Source organism: Tiliqua scincoides, chromosome 11 (genome assembly GCF_035046505.1).
Source record: "Tiliqua scincoides isolate rTilSci1 chromosome 11, rTilSci1.hap2, whole genome shotgun sequence".
In the NCBI taxonomy this organism is placed as follows: domain Eukaryota; kingdom Metazoa; phylum Chordata; class Lepidosauria; order Squamata; family Scincidae; genus Tiliqua; species Tiliqua scincoides.
Genome location: NC_089831.1, coordinates 21,124,048 through 21,146,665, shown reverse-complemented (window position 1 = coordinate 21,146,665; position 22,618 = coordinate 21,124,048). Strand labels below are relative to the sequence as shown.

General features: G+C 48.2%; 1 protein-coding gene and 1 pseudogene across 2 annotated transcripts; both read left to right on the top strand.

The window, feature by feature from the left end:
* The first annotated feature begins 710 nt into the window (after window positions 1-710).
* Window positions 711-18,936, top strand: B3GAT1 (beta-1,3-glucuronyltransferase 1). Of its 2 annotated transcripts, XM_066639490.1 has the most exons (5): window positions 711-732; window positions 854-1,000; window positions 5,780-6,288; window positions 14,864-15,160; window positions 18,850-18,936. In XM_066639490.1, the coding sequence occupies exons 2-5, from the start codon at window positions 889-891 to the stop codon at window positions 18,934-18,936; spliced, it is 1,005 nt and encodes a 334-aa protein (XP_066495587.1). In that variant the 5' UTR covers window positions 711-732; window positions 854-888. The 2 variants fall into 2 exon arrangements, with proteins under 2 accessions (XP_066495587.1, XP_066495586.1); XM_066639489.1 differs by lacking the exon at window positions 711-732 and having other exon boundaries at window positions 814-1,000.
* LOC136662568 (5S ribosomal RNA) lies at window positions 5,184-5,297 on the top strand (annotated as a pseudogene).
* Window positions 18,937-22,618: the final 3,682 nt, after the last annotated feature.

The window sequence follows — 22,618 nt, the reverse complement described above, 5'->3', positions numbered from 1 at the left end:
TACCTTCTTTCTGTTAGTTTTTTTTTTTTTTGCACCAGATGCAAAATTTTTCAACCACCCAGCCTTTTGGCATCAGGTATCCTGCTGCCACTCCAATCACAGATCAACTCTCAGTTAAATTAACATTTAACCACAGAGACTATTGACCTGCCTACAGAGATGCAATCATCTTTGCAGGCACGAAGCCGTGAAGGTGTGATTTTTCAGCCAAATGGCAGAGGACATAGAGACAGATTAAGTCTGGGAATGTTGAAAAGTGGAGGAATATGCCATGAGAGATCAAGGCAGTTATTTACTCAAGTAGGACCCTATAAGTAGAGATGTATTTAACATCAGGTCCATTTTGACTGGAGAGAGAAGACCTGTCCTTACTTGGTGCTGAAAGGGCCTTTGCACACGCTCAGAGATACTATTGTAACACTGACTCCAGGGGTGGGCAGTGAAGGGGATGAGCCACTGCTGGTCAAAGGGGCAAAGAATTGTCCGGAATACCCTTCCTGTCTTACATTAGCCAGCTACGTTTTGAATCCCTCCCTCCGCCCCTCCCACTTACCTGCCCACTCCTCTCTGCTTTGTGTTGCAGGCCTCCTTCCCAAAGGGATTTTGAAGACAGCCCCGGCGGCCCCCGCGACACCCTGAGGCACGTCCCCGGCGGCAGCCTGCCCCCTCCCCAGCGGTGGCGGCGGCTGCCCCTGCAAACCTGCTTGTGCAATGGGTGGGTTGTGAGTGCTGGTAAGATCGCAGGGCCCCGCTGCCTTTGCCTCTGTCTTCTCTCTGCCCCGGTTCCTTCTTACCCATTGATTTCTGTTCTCCATGTGCTCTGCTATTCTTTCTCTGGGGTTTTCGCTGTCAGGTAATGAGGAGCTGTGGGTCCCGTCGGTCTTGGAGATGCCGAAGAGACGGGACATCCTGGCCATCGTGCTGATAGTGCTTCCCTGGACGCTGCTAATCACCGTGTGGCACCAGAGCACAATTGCTCCACTGCTTGCAGTGCACAAGGGTGAGGAGAAAGCCACCAGCCCATGTCTCCCCCCACCCCGGGCCCACCACCACCCCTCCACCACCACAGCTCCATGCTCATCTCTCCCATGGTCATCCTGCTCATCTCATCCAGCAGTCCGTGTGCAGGGATAGTTCCCCCAGAAAAAGTCCTGGAGTTACTTGGCTTTGTCTCGCTCAGCCTACAGCTCTGAAATCACCTGTGGGGAAGAACCTGAGAATGGCTTCTGTGGGTCAATCCCATATTCTTTTTCCAGCAGCAACTGGTCACATGCCCCCTGCGAGTTCTCAACCATCTCTTGATATGTAGTGCCTTGCTATTCACACTGAGGTATGCTCTTCCTGTACATCAGGGGTGCCCAAACTCCGGCCCAGGGGCCACTTGCGGCCCTTGAGGTCTCCCAATCCAGCCCACAGGGAGCCCCCAGTCTCCAATGAGTCTCTGGCCCTCCGCAGACTTGCTGGAGCCCACACTGGCTTGACACAGCTGCTCTCAGACTGTTCAACCTCTCGCATGAACTGTGGGACGAGGACTCCCTCCACTGCTTGCTGTTTCATGTCTGTGATGCAGCAGTGGCAGCGAAGGAAAGGCCGGCATTGCTTTGTGCAAGGCCTTTTATAGGCCTTGAGCTATTGCAAGACCTTCATTCGTTCATGTAAGTTCCACCTCTAATATATTCGTTTGTGTAAATTTATTCAAATTTGAAATGTAAATTAATTCTTTTTTATTCCTGGCCCCTGACACAGTGTCAGAGAGATGATGTGGCCCTCCTGCCAAAAAGTTTGGACACCCTTGCTGTACATGGAGTTTCCACTTAGCTATCCTGGCTTCTACGAGCTTCTTGTAGCTTCTGGTAGACTCATCCTCCACAAATGTGTGCAATTTCTCAGGAATATTAGAATGATATTGTGGATATGAAGAAGGGTTTATCTAGTCCATAGTTTTGCCTCCAGCAAGATGTCCTGAAGTGCTCAGAACTGGGACACTAAGGTGGTGATATCTCCGGTTGTTCTCTGAGAATCAGATACCAGGGACAAACAGCAGGAGCTCGTCACCACAAATATCTGGAGGTATCCAAGTGAATCCAAGTTTAGTAAGCTCTCATGGCTAGTGGCCATTGACAGGTCTATCCTCTGTGACTTGTCTAATTTTTTTTTTTCCCCTAGTCATCTAAGGTAGTGGCTGTCACCACTTTGCCGAGTCCAAATGTTTCATGGTATGTGTTGCTTTTGGAGAGTGGGAGAGCTCCCGTAGCCACAGGCTACCAAGTGTAAAGAACGGGATTTGCAGACATCTTTGCAAATCTAGCCACATACACCTTCCTGCCCTCTGTATTATGTTAAAGAATTGGGAGGAGAGCAAGCAAGACAGGGGACCATCTTGTCCCCATTCTGTTGCTTGCACCTTCCTCTGAGTCCCTTTAAAAGGCTCTCCCTGCTGAAGTGGGGAGCAAGAAAGAGAGAGTGAGATGAACTTACTAGGAAGAAAACACTTGTTCCTGGTACATTTGTTGCCCTCTCTCCCTCATCTTTCTGAACCAAGGAATGCCTTGAAAATCCCAGGAGGGGACGAGAAAGAATATGGTTTTAGCAATAGAATATTGTTAAAGTAGTTTAGTTTACCTTGAGTAGTTTCAAGAAGACCAGAAGAGAGGAATGCTCCTGGTGTCAGAATTTCTCTTATTCTGATCTTTCAAAGGTGGAGTCTTGCCCTTGCAGGAGAAGTAGCTCTTCCTCTAGGTAACACATTAACTGTGTGGAATGTGGTTGTAAGAAGCTTGTGAGAAGCTTGTGGTGGTAAGAAGCTGCTGGATCATGTTGCACCACTTCACTTGATTTACATTCCCACCTTTGGAGTGGGATCCCTAAAAAGACCTGTCTTAAGTCATAATGGACTACCCACCTAACCTACAAAGACAGGGTCGCCCAGAGTAGGACTTCCACTAATGTTCTTAGAGGGTGTACGGACTTGTATGGGAGCATGTCCTGCACAGCCAAAACCCAAAGAGAGAGATTCCACTGAAGTGTGGAAATGATCAGAGGGGAGATAGAGGAGGATTCACGGGTAGCTCTGTAGGTGTTTTGGGGTTGATCAACCAGGTCTGCAGACTCCTCATCACTGAACAAGTACAAAACTGCAAAGGAGAGAACGAAGTGACGTGGCTTTGTGTGTAGTCAATCTCAGCTTCTGCATTCCTGACATGTTTTCCGCAGTGGCAACAGCTGTCTGGAGGCCAGGCAGGCACCCACTCTGAAACCTGTCAGGGGTTAGTCAAAGCCTGGCAGTACAGACAAGTTTTGGCTGTTGGCTCCATCTGGTTATCTTGCTCTTTGTTTTGTTGCTGCCACTGCTTAGTGTGATGTATGTTTTAGTTAATATTATTGATTTTTAAAAGGATGATTAACATTCTTGTTTTGTTGTACGCTGCCCTGGTTCACTTGGGAGAAGGGCGATGTAGAAGGGCGGGTTTTTAATTCATTTTTAAATTCATTCAGTATTGGTAAATGCATTGGTTGCTTATGGCTAGGTCTTCTTTGCAGCTCTGCTGACCAGTTCTGCAATTTCAGGTAGCTCAGAGGTAGATCTACCTCAACAACTACTTCAACAAGTGGGAAACCCTGGCCTCTGAGCGGCCCGCTTGGAGGCAGGCTGTGCAGCATGGCCTTTCCCAGTTTGAAGAGACACTTGGCCAACAGTCTGAGGCAAAGAGGCAAAGAAGGAAGGCCCATAGCCAGGGAGACAGACCAGGGTCAGACTGCACTTGCTCTCGGTGTGGAAGGGATTGTCACTCCCGAATTGGCCTTTTCAGCCACACTAGACGATGTTCCAGAACCACCTTTCAGAGTGCGATACCAGAGTCTCTCGAGACTGAAGGTTGCCAACAAGGAAAGAGGTAGATCGATGCTTGTAAAAGGGGGTTATCCCAGTAGGCCACTGAGATGAAGTAGGTCAGTGGTTCCACCCCTTCTAAGCTCCTGTTTTGCACCTGGAAAAAGGTGACTTCCAGGATTTTAATACAAACCTAATGGTCTCTACAACCCTGAAAGAATGCCCAGTGGTGGGTGTTGATGGGGGCAGGGAGTGGCGGATAGAGTCCTGGGAGGGAAGCAGGATTGACAGTGAGTCCCCAGTCGATTGATTGATCGATTGATTGATTGATTGATTGATTGGGGTCATGGCATGAAAAAGGTTGAAGACCACTGTCTCTCTCCAGTCAGTTTCACTGGATGACTCCTGGTTCTAGGAGTCTAAGGGCCCAATCCTATCCAACTTTCTAGCTCCAATATTGCCACAGTGTAGCCCTCTGGTAAGGGAACACATGTTCCTATACCTTGAGGAGGCCCCAGTGGCTGCCCCTCCACCGCAGGATGCAGCGTACACCCCACTGGCACAACTGCACCAGCACTGGAAAATTGGATAGGATTGGGCCCTAAGTAAGGGAGAAACACTTATCCATCCAAAAATGAAACTGTGAGGAGAGTACTCGCTGCATTGTGGATGACCACTGAACTGGGTTAGATAAAAAATGGCTTCATATGCTACAGCCTGTCTGTTTGCTGCTAGCTGATCATTCCTGATATATCATTCTTGAAATAAGAAGTATTTTGGATCAATTTTTTTTAGAAGTCTGACTTTAGGAAATGAACAGGCTTTGGGGGATATCTTCTATTAGTCCTATACGACTAACTCCTAAATACGAGGGTGTGAATATGTTGCTTTGTGATTTGCCACAATGGAGTTACGATCTTATCATGATCCATGTTGTACCTTGGGAAATTACAGTTGTATTTATTTTTATGTTGGATGGAATATTATTATTGATATTATTAGTGCATTTATGGAGTGCTAGGAGTATATATGGCCCATCGCAAAGTTCGTGAGCAAAACAAAATGGTGGCAGTGATGATGGTGTTTCCTTGCCCTCCAGGAGATTACAGTTTTAAACAGACTGAGGGCGCAATCCTAACCAATTTTCCAGCGCTGGCATAGCTGTACCAGTGGGGCATGTGCTGCGTCCTACAGTTGGGGGGCAGTCATGAAGGCCTCTTCAAGGTAAGGCAATGTTTCTTCACTTGCCTCAAAGTTGCATTGCCCTCACCCCGGTGCTGGAAAGTGGGTTAGGACTGCATCCTTAGTCTACTCATTCGTACATCAGATATATGTGATTAAGCACCACGGCGCTGGCTACTGTTACCCTGCACATGCCCAATCTCATCTGATCTTGGAAGTTAAGCAGGGTCAGGCCTGGTTAGTACTTGGACGGGAGACCACCTGGGAATACCGGGTGCTGTAGGCTTAGACCATGATCTCGGAAGCTAAGCAGGGTCAGGCCTGGTTAGTACTTGGACGGGAGACCACCTGGGAATACTGGGTGCTGTCGACTTATACCATAGTCTTTCGAGACTGAAGGTTGCCAACAACCAATGCTGGCTATGTCCAGTGCCTCTTGAGTTCAGCTGCTTCTTTCTCAAGGGAGTTGAGTTCAGCACCATGGATAGCTCTTCAACCTTCCCAGAATATACCATTCCCTTTATATATGTGAGTTTGCTTCATACACACGATTGCACCAGCCTGCAGAATTCTGCTTTTGAGGGTGTGGAATTGTAGGCCAATTCTATAAGTTTTTTGCTGCTCCACAATTTCCTGCTACCAGCTTCTGCTTCCTAGCTTGTTTTCCTGCTTCCTCCCCTTTCGCCAAACCAAGAATGGGAGCTGCTTTCATGGAAGACTGACCTGTCGTTCTTTTTCTGTCCTTTTCTTTCCCGTTCATGGCTGCAGATGATGGAGGGGACTCCCGTCGCGACTTCTCCCAAGGCTCTGACTCTAAGGAGTACTGTCTGTCTGACCGCGATATTGTGGAGGTGGTTAGGACAGAGTACGTCTATACCCGCCCACCTCCTTGGTCGGATGCCTTGGCCACCATCCATGTCATCACACCCACCTACAGCCGGCCAGTCCAAAAGGCGGAGCTGACGCGGCTGGCCAACACTTTTTTGCATGTCCCTAATTTGCACTGGATCCTGGTGGAGGACTCCCAGCGGCGCACCACGCTGGTCACCCGGCTTTTGAGGGACACTGGGTTGAACTACACTCATCTCAACGTGGAGACTCCACGCAACTACAAGCTGAGGGGGGATATGAGGGACCCACGAATCCCCCGGGGGACAATGCAAAGGAACCTGGCCCTTCGGTGGCTGAGAGAGACCTTTAATAAAAACAATAGCCAGCCTGGGATTGTTTATTTTGCGGATGATGATAATACCTACAGCCTGGAACTCTTTGAGGAGGTAAGCTACTGGTGGCCTGGCCAGCTGGGTTTGGTTGCTACTCCTGACCTTCAGTAGAGGCCTCTGGGGTAGGCCGAGGTGGGCTTCTCCACTCACATTGCCTGACATCTTTAACGCTCACAGGGGCAGAACTAATGGAAGGTGAGTACTCTCGTATTCTATGTATTTTTGGAAGCGTCTGTTGGTGCAGGGCAAGATCATTGGGAGCAGAATGCTCTGGTATAAGTACTAGAGACGGTCTTTAGGTTTTATCTTTCTGCCTCTCAACAGATGTTGGCTTTAACCTATACAATAAGCCAGAGGTTCCCAAAATATGTGATATGGTGCTCTGGGTGCCGTAAGCATGTTTTACATTTGTGAGACCCAGCGCCAGCAGTACACTTGTACCGCTGGCACGCGAGAGCTCAGCCTATTCAATTTTCCAGCATCGGTGCAACCTCAATGCAGCCCTAAGGAAAGGGAACAAATGTTCCCATACCTTGAGAAGGCCTCTGTGACTGCTGCCCCACCACAAGATGCAGTGCATGCCCCTTCAGCATGGAAAATTGCCCCTTTGCACTGGAAAATTGGATAAGATCGGGCCCTCCATCTGCAAAGAGAAAGGAGCAAGAACTAAACTGAACTCTTACTAATAAAAAGCTCCACTTTGTTTTACAGTTTAGCATAGGATTACAGCCATGTATACAGTGTATGCATTAATAGACTGGCAGCCCAATCCTAGGCATGTATACTCAGAAGTAAGTCCCATTGTAGTCAATGGGGCTTACTCCCAGGAAGGTGTGGATAGAATTGGGCTGTTATACATTTGTGGTCATCAGGCATCCTGTGGTCCCATCAGTCCTACTCAAGTTCCCCTAGGTTAATCATCAAATGGGATTCACAGGTTGGTGAAACGTGCAAGTGTGTTCCTTGATTCTGGTTTAAATATCTCTTTCAGGGGGTTCAGTGGTGTTTGTTAGATTTATCCCCTACTTTCAATGCCAAAACCTGTTCCCAAAGTATCTTCCAGTTAAGATGTATAATTAAATGTACAACTTAAAATAAAACAAACAAAAATGGTCAAGGAAAGGTATGTTTGGCAAGGGCCTGGTTTGAATGATATTTTTAACCCTGAACTGGCCTTGCATATTTATTTTCCACATCTTTATACTGCCTTCCCTCCAAGGAGCTAAGGATGGTGTGCATAGTTCCTCCCCTCCTTTTGACCTCACAACAACCCTGTGAGGTAGGTGAGGCTGAGAGTTAGTAGCTGGCCCGTGCCTGAGTGGGGGAATTTGAATCTGGACCTTCCAGGTCTAAGTCCAACACCAGAACTACTACACCAGCCTGGCTCTGCTAGGAGGTTGCTACTCTGCTAGGAGGCAACTTGTCCCCCTCCTTTCAAATCATTGCTCATTTGCACCCTTAAAGGACATTAACACTGATTCATTGCCCACCGTGTGTAGGAGCTTTTAGAGAACAGAGAAATGACACACTCCTTTCCCGAAGGATTTACAAATGAAGTAATTTTCGACTACATCATAATGTTAATTAATTTAATCGCAGGCAAATTAAACATTGCCCGTTGCCTCGGTGTCGAGTCCGAGCAAAATAAATTTGCAAAGACCAGTTGGCAGGCTAAAAAAAATTTTTTTGAAGATGACAGAAATAGTCAGATGGATTGGAAACCAACCAGAAGTCAACCTTTAAATGTAGTGCTAGGGAACTGGATGAAAGCTTAAATGAATAACTGGGCGGCGGGTGCAAAACAAAGCAATTACAGCTTTTTTCCCAGCCTAATGTCAGCCTGTCTTTTGCCATCCTACTGCAAAACTGCCAGAAGTATGATGTAAATGAGATATACTGTGCAGGTACCGCAATGCTACAGGAGCCCAGAAATCTCACAGAATGTGGCACTAACTAGAAAATGATCCTTTCTGAGCTTCTCAGCTCTCTTTTTAAAAATGTATTACATTTGATTCTCTGGTTTATATTCTGCTTTTTGATCAATCAAATGAGTTTTCTCTATCCCTCCTGGCATACATGGCATTGCTCTGGGGAAGCACATCTTCCTGTCAAGAACCCTGTTCTCACAAAGTGGTTCTTATCAACCTGTATCCCAGAATCCTCCTCCAGTTCCTGGCCACTAGGTGCTCCATGGCTTGGTGGTGTGCAGCTTATTGCCTTCCCCGTTGGGCTACAGGCCTTTTCAGTACCCAAGGACACAAAGTTAGGAGCCAGATTTCGTGGCTGCGGGGCCAATCCTATCCAGATTTCCAGCACCAGTGAAGCCACAATGCTGTCCTGAGGTAAGGGAATAGTAGTCCCCTTACCTTGAGGAGGCCTCAGTGGCTGCCCCCCCCCCAAACAAAGGATGCAGCGAGTGCCCTGTTAGCATGACTGCATCAGTGCTGGAAAGTTGGATAGGTCTGGGCTCTGTGGTTCATATGAGCTGCTGACCCACAGCACCTCTACTTGCATGCAGCTGCAGCTGCTAATACTATACTACCTATATCACCAATGTAAGTACACTCGCACCTCTATCAATTGAAGAAAGGGAAGGTGAACAGATGCCAAAGTGAGCCAAAGAGTCTGTTCCTTATTAAGAACATAAGAACAGCCCCACTGGATCAGGCCAAAGGCCCATCTAGTCCAGCTTCCTGTATCTCACAGCGGCCCACCAAATGCCCCAGGGAGCACACCTGATAACAAGAGACCTGCAAGGCTTCCTGGGAATTGTAGTTAAGAACATAAGAACAGCCCCGCTGGATCAGGCCATAGGCCCATCTAGTCCAGCTTCCTGTATCTCACAGCGGCCCACCAAATGCCCCAGGGAGCACACCTGATAACAAGAGACCTGCAAGGCTTCCTGGGAATTGTAGTTAAGAACATAAGAACAGCCCCGCTGGATCAGGCCATAGGCCCATCTAGTCCAGCTTCCTGTATCTCACAGCGGTCCACCAAATGCCCCAGGGAGCACACCAGATAACAAGAGACCTCACCCTGGTGCCCTCCCTTGCATCTGGCATTCTGACATAACCCATTTCTAAAATCAGGAGGTTGCGCATACACATCATGGCTTGTACCCTGTAATGGATTTTTCCTCCAGAAACTTGTCCAATCCCCTTTTAAAGGCATCCAGGCCAGACGCCATCACCACATCCTGTGGCAAGGAGTTCCACAGACCAACCACACGCTGAGTAAAGAAATATTTTCTTTTGTCTGTCCTAACTCTCCCAACACTCAATTTTAGTGGATGTCCCCTGGTTCTGCTGTTATGTGAGAGTGTAAAGAGCATCTCCCTATCCACTCTGTCCATCCCCTGCATAATTTTGTATGTCTCAATCATGTCCCCCCTGAGGTGTCTCTTTTCTAGGCTGAAGAGGCCCAAACGCCATAGCCTTTCCTCATAAGGAAGGTGCCCCAGCCCAGTAATCATCTTAGTCGCTCTCTTTTGCACCTTTTCCATTTCCACTATGTCCTTTTTGAGCTACTCTGCTATAGCTCATTGGCAGAGAACATGCTTTGCATGCAGAAGGTCCTAAGTTCAATCTCCAACTTCTCCAGGTACAGCAGAGAAAAATTCCTTTCTGAACTCCCAGAGAGCTGCCGCCATTCATTGTTGGCAGTAGTGTAGCTAGAGGGGGTGCAAAGCACTCAGTTTTTCGGGGAGTCTCACCAGAACGTGCAAGGGGCCCCTTCCCCTCCCCTTTGGAATAATTCTGGGCAAATGTCTCCATTTTACTCCCCCTGCCTAGAATGGCTCCAAAGAGGGGAGGGGTCCCTTGCACACCACAGTGAGGCTCCCTGCAAAACTGAGCGCTTTGTACCTCTAGCTATGCCACTGATTCTTGGCAATATGGAGCTAGATTGACCAAGGGTCTGACTCGCTATGGCGGCTTCCTTCTGATTCAGAATGGCTGGAACCTGATGGGATCTGATAAGCCAGCTGGCAGTTGAGTTAGGCAGGCCAATGGAACAGACTTCAGTATGTTAACATACATCACAGACTACCTTCCTGCTCTGATGATGACCTTGCCTTGCCCCCAGAACAGACTGATAGAATTAAATGTGACTTATGTCAAACTTCAGAAAAAGTTCGGTGGAACTCTGTGAGCAAAATGGGTTTCCTATTGTAAGTGGAGAGCATGCTATGACTGAGGTTCAACAGAACTTTTCTGAACTGTTTCACATTCCCTTGTGGGGGGGGGATGGTTAACAGTCGGAACATATCATAAATTGTAGCTCACTCCAGCCCCACCAGGCTTTTAGCCAATGCAGGTGCACAGTGTTGCTCCCCGTTTTCCTTTGCGCTCTGCATATGAAGCTCAAGTTTTCAACGGGTCCTTGGGAAACCTCCTTGGATCTCTTCCTACCTGGGTGGGACTTGCTCCATTTTCACCACTGCATGAAGCCTCTGGAGACGTAGGACCAGTTGGGGATCAGCCGTCGACCGTCCAGAGGTCCCTGGGACCCCAGCCGCTACCCAACAATGCCGGTCTCTGATGCACCAGGGTGATTCCAAGTGACTTCCGCATCACTCGTTCACACTAGTTAGTCTCAGCCTTTTCAGTGGGGCATTTTGTCACTTGGTAAGAGGAGGCTGAGTTCCACTCTAACCCAGTGGCATAACAAAGGCATCTAGCACCTGGGGCAATGTACCCCTCTGTGCCCCGCTTTTCTGAGCCACTGCCCTAACCCTTGACCCTAAAACCTTTCCCCTCTCCTTTCTGTCTCTCAGAGTTTGCTCCTTTTGTGAGCATTTGCCTTTCTTCCTCTGGAAGTCCCCTTCTCCCGCATCCCACTGTTTCTTATATCCACTACCCGCCAAGAATCCAGAGTGTGCTTTCTGCAGGCTTGGCATCCACCAGGGTAAACAGAGCCCCATGTGCATTTCCATGTTTGCAGGATGGCCCTCTTGGAGGTGCCCCATGCTATTGTTTCTCTGGGTGAGCATGAGATGTAGGCAGCACATGCATGCAACACATTCTCTTTTTCCGAGGGAAACCGCCTCTGCTAAGGCAGTTGTGCTGGAACGATTCTGGCCCAAACATTCTTGTCTTTTGAGTTGCTTCCTTTTGAAGCCTCAAGAATCACACTAGGTATCTAGTTCATTCAACTACTGGCAAGCCTGCCAACATTCCTGGGCATGGAGAGTCTGGGCTTGAGCAGGCCCTGGAAGTCTGGGCCTGTGCCAGGATGGTGAATGCCCCATAGCCAGGGCCCAGCATGATCAGGATGAAGCTCATAGTGGGTATTTCAAGGGCTCCTGAGATGAGATGAGCTGGAGGAGGAAAAGCCACAGGCAAGGGTAGATCAGGATACATGGAGGTATGTTCTGCCAAATCCCAATCCACTGGGCCTCGTGCCTGCTTAAGGCTGATCGGTCCCCCTTGTGCAACTCACCAGTGCAGCAAGCAAAAGTCAAAAGTCCAGTTCCAGTCCACAGATGCCAAGTAAACCAGTCCAATCAATTAGAGTTGCCAAATCAGAGTCCAGAGCCAATAAGCCAAGTTACAGTCCAAGGTCAGGTTCCAGGTAGGTCAGTCAAATCCATCAGAGTATCCAAGTCCGAAGCCAAAGCCCAGTCACAATCCACAGTCAGATTCCAAATTCAATAAGCCAAGTCAGTCTCCTCTCCTACCTCCAACCTGCACTCCTTCAAAACCCACCAACCCTTTCTGCCTCAGGTGCTCCTTATATCCTTGAGGGCCCTATTGCCTTCCAGTGGCTGTAGCCAAATGTCCAGGCCTTACCCTTAAAGGGGCCACTGCTGACACCACATCCACCTCCTCGCCAGTTCTTCAGTGATTCCAATACAAGGTATCAGCAGAAAGAGATGAGGATGTAGCACTTAGCCAAAGAGCACTAACTCTGCGTACAGAAGGCCAGGGTAAAAAATGGGAGCCAAAGGAGGGAAGCCAGAAATTTCCTGGGATCTCAGCAAATCCTTGCATATGGTGTGGAAATTAGCATTTACATTTTGTGTAAGCCTACATAGTTTTATTTATCATGATTTGTAAAAATTATGATCCAATGATCATATGAAATTATGGTCCAATGGAGAATGGAAGGGGCCCAAAACAAACTTAGTACCCCAGATAAAATCCCTCTCAGAAGCCCTGCAGAAGGCCCCAGTTTTAATCCCAGGCAGCATCTCCAGTAAGGGCTGGGAAAGACCCCGTGCCCGAAACACTGGAGAGCTCCCACTGGCCAGAGTAGACAATCCTGACCTAGATGATCAATAGTCTGACCAGGAAGGACTGAATGCAAGAAGAGAGCCACAGAATGCTTTAAAAGGGAGAGCAAAAACTTTGCACCAGATGGGGTGGTTTGGGTTTGGGCGGAGTAAACCAGGGGGAGTAAACCAGTTTGGGCAGCCCAGCAACTGCCTGTGTAATGTGATCTTCTGGAGATGTTCAGACAGAAAGTCTTGCTGCTGTTGCTGCACAATCAGTGGGGAGGAAGGCAGTGTTATGTCCCTTTGCAAATGTGTCTGGGGCCTTACGGTAAAAACGTGGCTGTGCTGAGAGGGGCAGAGTCAACGCTTCACAGTTCCTCGTCCTGTCCAGTCTCCTGTGAGTGGCGAGAGCCATGAGCAAGTGCATCATGTCAGAAGGACGCTGTCTCAGATGCCTCCCATTCCCTTTGATGCAATTAGCAGGGATGAGGGAGAGGTTTGGGGAGGTTCCTGGCTCAGAAGCGGCACGTTCAGTGGAGAGAGAGCTCCCCCCTGTGGGTGTGAGGAATGAAGGGTGACAAACTATTTTTACAGACCATGTGGAATTCTACAGGATCTCAAGGTGAATCTTGAACTGTGACATATGGATAGAGGTGCTTGTTTCTGGTATGATAGGGTCACACAATGGGCTTACTTCTGAGTAAAATAAATAACACCGTTTTCAAACACCTCTACTTACGGAAATGTCTTGACCTTGTCTTTTCATCATTATCATAGTTTAGATGCCAGGTTTGAGCACCCACTTTGCAGTGACCATTTTTAACACTGGACTGGCTCAAGAGATCTCGTTTGTTTGCATTTTGATCTTAAAAGACTCACCCAAGAGTTTGTCCAAAAAGTCAATCGCTGCAGAAATTAGCAACGTAAAATGCAAATCCGTTATCATGAAAAGAAAATGATGGTCGGCAATAAACCATCATTTCCCTTCCTTTTGATGTTTGGAGCTGCTTTTTATTCACTGAAGCCGCCCCCCCCCCCAAAGTGCCTTGCAAGAGGAGTATAAGAGCATCTAGTGTTGCTCTGGAATTAGTGGCCTTGGTTCATGCAATCAGGCTGGGGTGAAGCTGCTGATTGGTCAGATTGGCCAGAGGAGGCGGGATCTGGTAGGGTGTATATGCTCCCAGCTGGGTTCATTTCACTTCAGCCACCAAATCCCGCCCACCGCCACCCTTTAGCTAGTCTGAGATTAACTGGCCACTCATTGAGGGCCAGATAGGAATTTTTGGCTATCATCTGAATTGGTTCAGGAATAGTAGTTTTTTCACCAGCCCCAGACTGGCTGGGGATGACGCAGAGGTCTGGGAGACTATTAACTAATTTGGTCACTTGGCAGGAGATGCGTGGGGTACGGTAGGCAGGATTGATATCTCGGTGCCCTACCCAAGGCAGCAAGGTAGTGGGGTGAACTTGAACTGCTCTGATGATGCCTGACCAGCTCAAAGAGGCTGGCAGGTAAGCCCTTTTACTGGACTCACAAGGCTGTGCAGGGGTTGCCCCGCAGGGTAAGCTATCCATCCGCCTTGCCCCTTCAGGGGTGCCCAAAAAAAGCTGGCTCTGTCAAGGACAGAGTGCAGTCTGGAGCCAAACGGTACGCCCAAAGAAACTTACAGGGGACGTAGAGGGCTAGAGCCATTAATCCGGTTTAACACCCTGCACATTTTGGATTAAAGGGTTTCCCCCTGACACTTACCCAGCTGCAGCTGTTGTAATTAACAAAGTGGCCCATTATAAATCCAAGACACAGTCTGGTGTCGTTATTTTGGAGGGTGCATGGGTAATCACAGCTGGCCTCGTAATGAGGTGGTCTTACAGGTGAGGAATGCTGAGGCTGAGCCAGAGTGTGCTTAGCTCCAGAGTCATCTACAGAAGAGATTTTGTTTTTAATTTGCAATGGAACTTGAGTGGAACTACCAGTGGGAGTCAGGAACCTTTGCTGATGGGTTGCAGAACAGCCAGATATCTACCGGTAAATACATACTAAGGCTTTCGTGGATGGAGTGTCCAATAGCCCAATTAAAATATCAGGGCTTGAAGTCCATGGTCCAACAGAGTACCTTTTGCCTGACATTCCATCCCCATCTGTGGATTCCATGGTGATTTTTGTATCACGGAACCTTTGAGAATGCCCTTCATAGATGGAGGCAAAATGATAGACCTTGCCTAAGGTTCAGACAAACCTGGGCATTTTTAATTAGACTATTTACCCATAGATCCTATTCTGCCTCCCTGTGACTTCAAGAGGGGTACTCCAGCTGGATTATGGCTGTTGCAAGCGTTTCCTTCTCTTCCTCCTCTGACCCCCCTCCCCCAACCATCCAAAAGACCCCCTCTCACTGTGCTGGTCTCTCTCTCCAGATGCGAGCCACCAGGAAAGTGTCAGTATGGCCAGTGGCCTTCGTGGGAGGCTTACGCTACGAGTCGCCCAAAGTCAACGCAGCTGGGAAGGTGTTTGGCTGGAAGACCGTCTTCGACCCGCATCGGCCTTTCGCGATTGACATGGCAGGCTTTGCTGTGAACCTCAGGCTAATCCTCCAGCGACCTCAGGCGTACTTCAAACTGCGAGGGGTGAAGGGCGGCTACCAGGAGAGCAGCCTGCTCCGGGAGCTGGTGACCCTGAATGACCTAGAGCCGAAAGCTGCCAATTGCACTAAGGTACCGTTTCCTTCCAGCATTTTCCGCTCAAGGTGGTGGGCTTATGTAAAAGGGTGGTGATTCAGTTTGGATGGGTTTACATTAGTGGCATTTCAGCTGTAGTCTGGGAATCATAACTAGTCCCTGCCTCGATCTCAGGCATGTCCCAGGAGCACAATGAAAGTACAAAAATGTTTGGCAGACGTTGAGGTTTCTTTGATGTTTCTGTTGCATGCTGAAGAAGCAAGCTTTGCATACAGAAGATCCCATGCTCTGTCTCGAAAGTGTCTGAGCAGGGATTGGAAAGATATCAAACCCTGGAGAGCAACTACCAGTTAGACCAGGGGCGTCATTTCATACAGAGGGCCGAAAAGCATTCATGATGCCTGCTGAGGGCTGGAAATGATGTCATTAGGCAGGAAGTGATGTCATTAAACAGGTCATAACCAAAAATAAGCACTTTTTTCTCACTTAGGAACTCATTAGCTGCAAATAGTCAGAGAAAATGCACAAATTTTGATCATATTTCAAGATATGGGAGAGCCCAATTTTCATGTTGGTTGCCCTTTCAGCAGTAACACCTCAGCGCTGCTCAGCAGCTGAGAGCCTGAGGGCCAGATAAAAAGCTTCCACAGGCCGAATCTGGCCCCTGGGCCTTATTTTTGACACCCCTGAACAAGACAGTACTGCATAAGATGGCCCAGTGGTCTGAGTCGGTATTACTGGGCAGCTTCATATGTTCAGTGTATTTCTGTTTACATGTTAAAAGAGAAGCTGAGGAGCAGCTTGTCTCTTCAGTAGTACAAGCAGCTGCTTCTAAAACTCCCCCAGAGTTGTACTGTAGAGTGGAAATGAATTTGCTCCCCCAAAATTATTGTGATGCTGTCGTTCAGTGATTGTCAACCACTGTGCCGCACGTCATATTGGTGTGCAATGAATGGTCCACAGGTGTGACGTAGGAGTTTGGGTGAGAGGTGACTTATTAAGTAGAGTCATTGGGGAATGCAAGGCCCTTGCTGGCAGTGTAGCATGCCTTGTCAAAAAACCGATGGTGTGCTATGACCATTTTAGTGCCTCGTCAGTATGCCGCGAGATGAGGGTTGAAAATCGCTGCTGTAGATTTTTCAGAGGCAAGTGGACCACTGGCTCCATCTTTCTGTGTGTGTTTTTGTTTTCAATCCAAGTGGGCATGCTCAGTAAATGGCATTTGGCATCCAGTACCATAATTTTCTTCTTTTCCAGTTCTCTGGTGAAAGTACATGTTAGATACGCAGATCCCTATTTATAAGCTTTTGAGAGCGACTCTGTTCAGGCTGTGAAACACACTGCGGTAACCACAAGGGTGAGCTTAGTGAGGGCCAGGGGATCCCTTAGCCCTTGAAAATATATAGTAAAATGTGCTGTCGGTTTTAGTTCAGGAAAAACCCTGTGCTCCAGTTGGAAACAGTTGGCAAAGCATTGGTTGAGCCCCATGGCAGTGGTGTAGCTAGAGGGGGTGCAAAGCACTCAGTTTTGCAGGGAGCTTCGCCACGGCATGAAAGCAACCTCTTCTCCCCCTCTTCAGAGCCATTCTGGATAGGGGGAGCAAAACAGAGGCATTTGCCTCTTCTGTGGGTCTTCTCTGGCATTTGCTCCCCCTGCCTGGAATGGCTCCGAAGGGGAGGGGAAGAGGCCGCTTGCACGACGTGGCAAGGCTCCCTGCAAAACTTAGTGCTTCGCACCCCTTCTAGCTATGCCACTTCCCCATGGACCTGGAAAAAGGGCTGCTGTGTATCCTTCATATGCAGACTTAGCTCCTTCGTGTTCGGCTAGTCTAAGGCAAAAATGTGCCAGCAGCTCTGAGTGTGGAACCAGATCGATTAAGCATGCTGTTCATTGTCATAGCAACGGGACTGGGAGAGCTCTGAAGGTGAGAATCCCCAACAGGAAGTGTGGAAGGGGAGCAGGAGGGCAGCACTGCAAAGAGGGCACACCATCCATCCCGGGGAGAGCAGCTCCGAAAGGGCAAGAAAGAATCAGTGGCAAAGCCAGGCACAGCTCTGTGTGGGCATTTCGTGAGAGAGGAGTACATTGGAGGTTGCTGGGTTTGTGGATCTGGGTTTGCCATGTTCCTATGTGGCCAAGTTATTGCCCACTATCTAGAGCAGGGGTGGCCAAACTGCAGCTTTTGAGCCACATGCAGCTCTTTGATATATAATGTGCAGCTCTTGGGAATATGTTGGCTGGGCTCCTTTTTGCATCACAATTAATATAAAAGGTAAATAAATAAAAAAATTCCAGCTTTATAATTATTTACTGGGCATAAACTTGAGATTCCAGTGGGTTAGAACATAAGTTTAATGCTCATGATGAGTAAATATATTTAAGTATTTAAAGGCTGCTTAAATATTGCAGCTCTCAAACATCTGAACACAGTCATTGCATGTGGCTCTTATGTTAAGCAAGTTTGGCCACCCCGATCTATACTGTTTACACCAGGGGCGGCCAAACCCCGGCCTGGGGGCCACTTGTGGCCTATGGGGCTCCCAATCAGGCCCTCGGAGAGCCCCCGGTCTCCTATGAGATTCTGGCCCTCCAGAGACTTGCTGGAACACATACTTGCCCGATGCAAGCGCTCTCAGCATGAGGGTGACTGTTCAACCTCTCGCGTGAGCTGTAGGATGAGGGCTCCCTCCACTACTTGCCATTTCACATTTGTGATGCAGCAGTGGCAGCAAAGGAAACACCGGCCTTGCTTTGTGCAAGGCCTTGAGCTATTGCAAGACCTTCATTCATTCATAGAAGTTCCATCTCTAATATATTAATTTATGTAAATTTATTCAAATTTTAAATGTAAATTAATTCTTCCCCGGCCCCCAGCACAGTGTCAGAGAGATGATGTGGCCATCCTGCCAAAAGAGTTTGGACACCCCTGGTTTACACCCATGCAGAGATCATTGCTTTAGGGTGCAATCCTAATCCCTTAGATCAGTGCTTTCCAGCACTGACAAAAGGGCAGTGCAGCTCTGAGGTCAGGGAACAAACATTCCCTTACTTTGAGGAGGCCTCCGTGAGTGACACCCAACTGCAGGATGCAGCACATGTCCCATTGGCACTGCTATGCCAGTGCTGGAAAGAACTGATATAAGGGGTTAGGATTGTGCCCTTACTTTCTGAGGGTTTCCTTCATTAAACACACACACACAGAGAGAGATAAACCACTTGTCTTGCAGAAACTCATTTATCTTCCCTTGAAAAAGTTGTTTCTCATTGAAGGAGGGCCCCCTAAAATTTGCTTTGAATGCCACTCATTCCAAATTTCAGTGCCATCTGCCAGCCTCCTGGTGTCTTCAATCCAGTGAATGCATAGCAGAGGAGGTGTGGATTTGTCCCCTAGTAAAGGGGGAAAGGGAAAAGGATGGAGAAATCCATGACAAGCTGTGAATGTTGACGAGGCAGAGAGAATAGGAGGTCACTTGCCAGGCGTGCAGAGGATGGGGTTAATGCCCTGAGACACAGTGCCATAAAATGGGTCATTTCGGCCCACACTCCGTTTCCCCATCTCATTGGCTTGGGAGGCGAGAAAGAGCCCTGCTGAGTTTTCCACCAACTCTGCTGTGAGCCTTGAGCTGCTTGGTTAGCCTCTGGGGAATATGGTTAGATGTGCTGTTGATTTCATAATGCAAGATGATAGATGGACTTAACTCCTTTTCTCCTTCGTTCTCCTTCAGATTCTTGTCTGGCACACAAGGACGGAAAAACCTGTGCTGGTGAACGAGGGGAAGAAGGGCTTCACAGACCCCAACGTGGAAATCTGACGCCGTGCAGCAAAATAAGAGAAAACTTTTAACAGGTAAGACTCTCCCCAGCACTCGTCCTTTCTGGGAAGGTGTGGAGGGAATTCTTGGTGCACCTGAGGCAAGAAGCAATGGTTAGAGGTTTGAGTAGGAATGGGGAGAGACAGGGCCAGATCCCCATGTAGCCATGAGGTTCAGTGGGTGGCCACAGTCAAGCACCTGACCTACATCACAGGGTTTTTGCGAGGATAATACAGGAGGTGTGGGGGCAAACCATATCTGGCACCCTAACTTCCCTGGAGGAAAGTAATTAAGTATAAATCTGATAACCGAAAGGGAGGTGGTTTGGTGGCCATTACCTCCCAGTAGGTTAAATTTGGGTTTTATTAGCCCTCTAGGCCAATGGTTTCCAAACTAGCCTAGAAAGCTGGGATCCGACCAAGGGGCTTTGTAATGTATCTGAGGGGTAGCATTGGCCATCCGAAGGTTGCGGGAGGCTCACAGAACCCTCTGCGGGCCTCCCTGCTGCTCCAAACAGCCTGTGTGTCGAATTGTGACCCGGTTTGCGAGCAGAGTGGGTTGCAAACTGGAAGGGGGCTGCGATCAGAGATATGAACTATTTGGAGCAGTAGGGAGGCCTGCCGAGGAGACTGCAAGCCCTCTGCACCCTCCAGATGGCCAGTGCTACCCCGACGGACCTTACAAAGCCCTTTGGTTTTGGTGCTGCCATGATCACTCCCATGCTGTCTCAGCCAACGTTGCTGGGCTACTTCCCTTAAGGGGGATTGACCTGCTTTCAGTTCCCCTGATGGATTGTGACCCACCAGTTTGGGAACTACTGCTCTGTACTATTGTTTAGAGGCAATAAAAAGTAAATTGCGTCAGGCTGACAAAAGCAGGGCATTTGCCAGTGGACTGTAAACTTGAGCACTGATCATGTAGTAGAAATGTCATATAGATCACGTTCCCGGCTGCCCCCAAACAAGTCCATCTGATGTGCATTTATTATCTCTCATGCATGAGGGCATCCTTTGGGTCGGGATCCAAAGAGCCTCATCCACCCCTTGATGGTAACAAATGTCCCAGCACATAGGTGGAACCCATAGGAGAAGCCCTTTCAATGAACAGCAGAGTCTCCAGGTCCCTGGCAAGTGATGATGTAGTCCGGGTTCCAACCTCTTCACTCTGGAAGAAGCTGTGGGAAGATTCAGGGCTGGCTGATGGTAGAGAAAACCAGAGACTCAGCTGCCATTTTCAGCTGGCCTGCACATGCCTGATCTTGTCTGATCTCAGAAGCTAAGCAACATCAAGCTTGGTTAGTATTTGGATGGGAGACCGCCTGGGAATATGGGGTGCTGTAGGCTTATACCATAGTCTTTCGAGACTGAAGGTTGCCAACCAACCATGTGTTTCATGCAGCATGTGGTTCCAGCCACAGTTGCCTGTGACTCTGTATTATTCCTGAGCAGCGGCCTTTTGCTGCCCAGGCCACGGATCTGTGACGGCTCAGTCCTTCTTTCCATTTGCAGTGTGTTCCCTCTTGCGGAGTCTTGAGCCAGCCACCCAGTCCCCAGGAGCAGTCGGGATAGTTTTAATGTTAACAAGAGCAATCGAGTGGAATCGCCAAACCGATCTTCCTTGGAGACTCTTGAACGAAGAAGGAAAACACCGCAACTGACCCTCGGGAGACAAACCAGTCAAACACGCAAACAAGAGCACAGAAAGCCAGAAGTTGGCATCCCTTTTGGTCCAAGGTGCAGAGGCTCATGGGATTCAAGTGGGCGGAAGGCGCATACGATGCACGTGGAAAAAAAAAAGTGTGCTTGGAAAGCCCCCTTTGGGAGCCATGGGATGGGCTTCCACAGGATACAAATAAGGACAACGGTCGCCATTTTGGCCCTCTTTATTTTTTTGGTCCCCTTCAACCCACTGCCCCCTGCTAAAGTCATGAACTATTTATTAGGGCACAAGCAGTTCTCTGTTTGAAAGGGAAAGCTGGCAGTGGCACAGCTGCTCTGAAATTATATTTATTATGCAGTAGAATTTGGTCAGGGGGAAGGAAAATAGCAGTTTGCCATCTTAGCACAGTGCATTCCTCTTTCATCCGAAGGAGTGGGGGAGGAGGGTGTGCCTGCCCCGGGCCCTGAGTAACACTACAGCACTCAAATTAGGACATTTCTCATCAAGGCTTCCTATTGCCCTTTTGGATGATGAGATTGAACCTTGTCAGCTGGGTCTTCGAGCTCCAAACATCATAGAAGGCAACAACATTTTTCAGTACATGTGTCTGCCCAGGTGGTTAGCAGAAGACTGGCAAATTGCCCGCCGCCTTCAGTGCTGCAGGGAAACTGGCCAAAGTTGCTGTTTTGGTCTGGCTGTAAGTTTCCATGGAGAGGGGGGAAAAAAAAAAAACTATGAGAAGTTCCCCTGAGATCATCAGTTCCCCAGCCAAGTGATATGATTGATGCCTCTGTTGAAATATCAATGGGATGGAGTGGGGGTGAAGTCATACAGTACAGGTCAAGATGTCATTCATGCAGAGGGAAACTGGCTACCCTCCAAAGTCCTGTCTGCAGCAATCGGCAAAGGGTGTACTCAGGGATGGTCTTCATTTAATGCTCTGGCATTGCAGATAAAGGTAAGAAGAGAAAACTCCATCTTAAGCCATTTCTGTCCAACGATGCATATACGCAACAGGGACCAAATATGTACACCTGTGGGCCAGGCAAAAATGGGTTTAAAATGGTGCAACAAACAAAAGCAGTAAACATAGAGCCAAGTGACACTTCCTGGTCTATGCAGGTAGCTGAGAGCAGTGCATACCGCATTAAATGGGAAGTGAATGCATTTTTGTATCTTTAAAAAAAACTCCCTACAAGCAGAAAACTAGCACAATATGGACAGAATGTGCTAAGGCTGTTTCTTCCTGATATGCTAAGTTTTTACCTTGCTGGGATTGTTTTTTTTTAAAAAAACATGGGGAAGCTTTCACAAATGGTACCTTCAACCCAGTCTGAAGCAGCACAGGAAATTCTACCTCCCGAGCTGTACCACTTGCAAAGACCAGGTCCATGATAGGTAGGATGAGATGGTAGAATTCTGGTCTGTTCCACTTCAAACCGTCAGGGTGCATGTGTCGTATTTTTGATTGCTTCCTCTCATGTAAATACTTCCTTGCAACGTAGTAAGCTAGCTCATCAGGGTGAGGGCTACGTTAAATTTTTCTCTCTGCGATGCTTAATGCTCTACTTGAAAGAAGCTTCATTTGTGGACAAGCTTTTGGTAAGACAAATGCACCCACAGACTGAAGTGATGCATCCCACCTCATTCTTTCTGATGTGTAGAGTGGCAAATGGGTGGAAACAAACATGAGAGTGGAGACTTGCTGGGAGAACTGTCTCCCATTGTTAGGCACCCTTTAGAGGCAGGACTGTGTACCTCTTGCATGATCTGGATACAATCCCTTCTTAGAACACACCTGTGATATTCAAATGTCTTATTGTACAGTTCTTAACCCATTTCTTCCTAGCTCATAGGTGTACACTTTTAATCTTTGTTGCGTATATGCAACGCTGGACAAAAATTGCTTAAAATGAGAAGATTCTACCCCAATCTTAGTAGAGACAGCTGTTGCTTTCCTTGTCCCAGGTACTAAGAGAGAGAAAACAGAGATGACAGGACTAACATTATACGTTAATGGATT

Coding starts and splice junctions, on each gene's coding strand:
- B3GAT1 (XM_066639489.1), top strand. CDS start 814: ATGTGCTCTGCTATTCTTTCTCTGGGGTTTTCGCTGTCAGGTAATGAG. Junction 1,001..5,779: donor ACTGCTTGCAGTGCACAAGG/GTGAGGAGAAAG, acceptor TCATGGCTGCAG/ATGATGGAGGGGACTCCCGT. Junction 6,289..14,863: donor GCCTGGAACTCTTTGAGGAG/GTAAGCTACTGG, acceptor CTCTCTCTCCAG/ATGCGAGCCACCAGGAAAGT.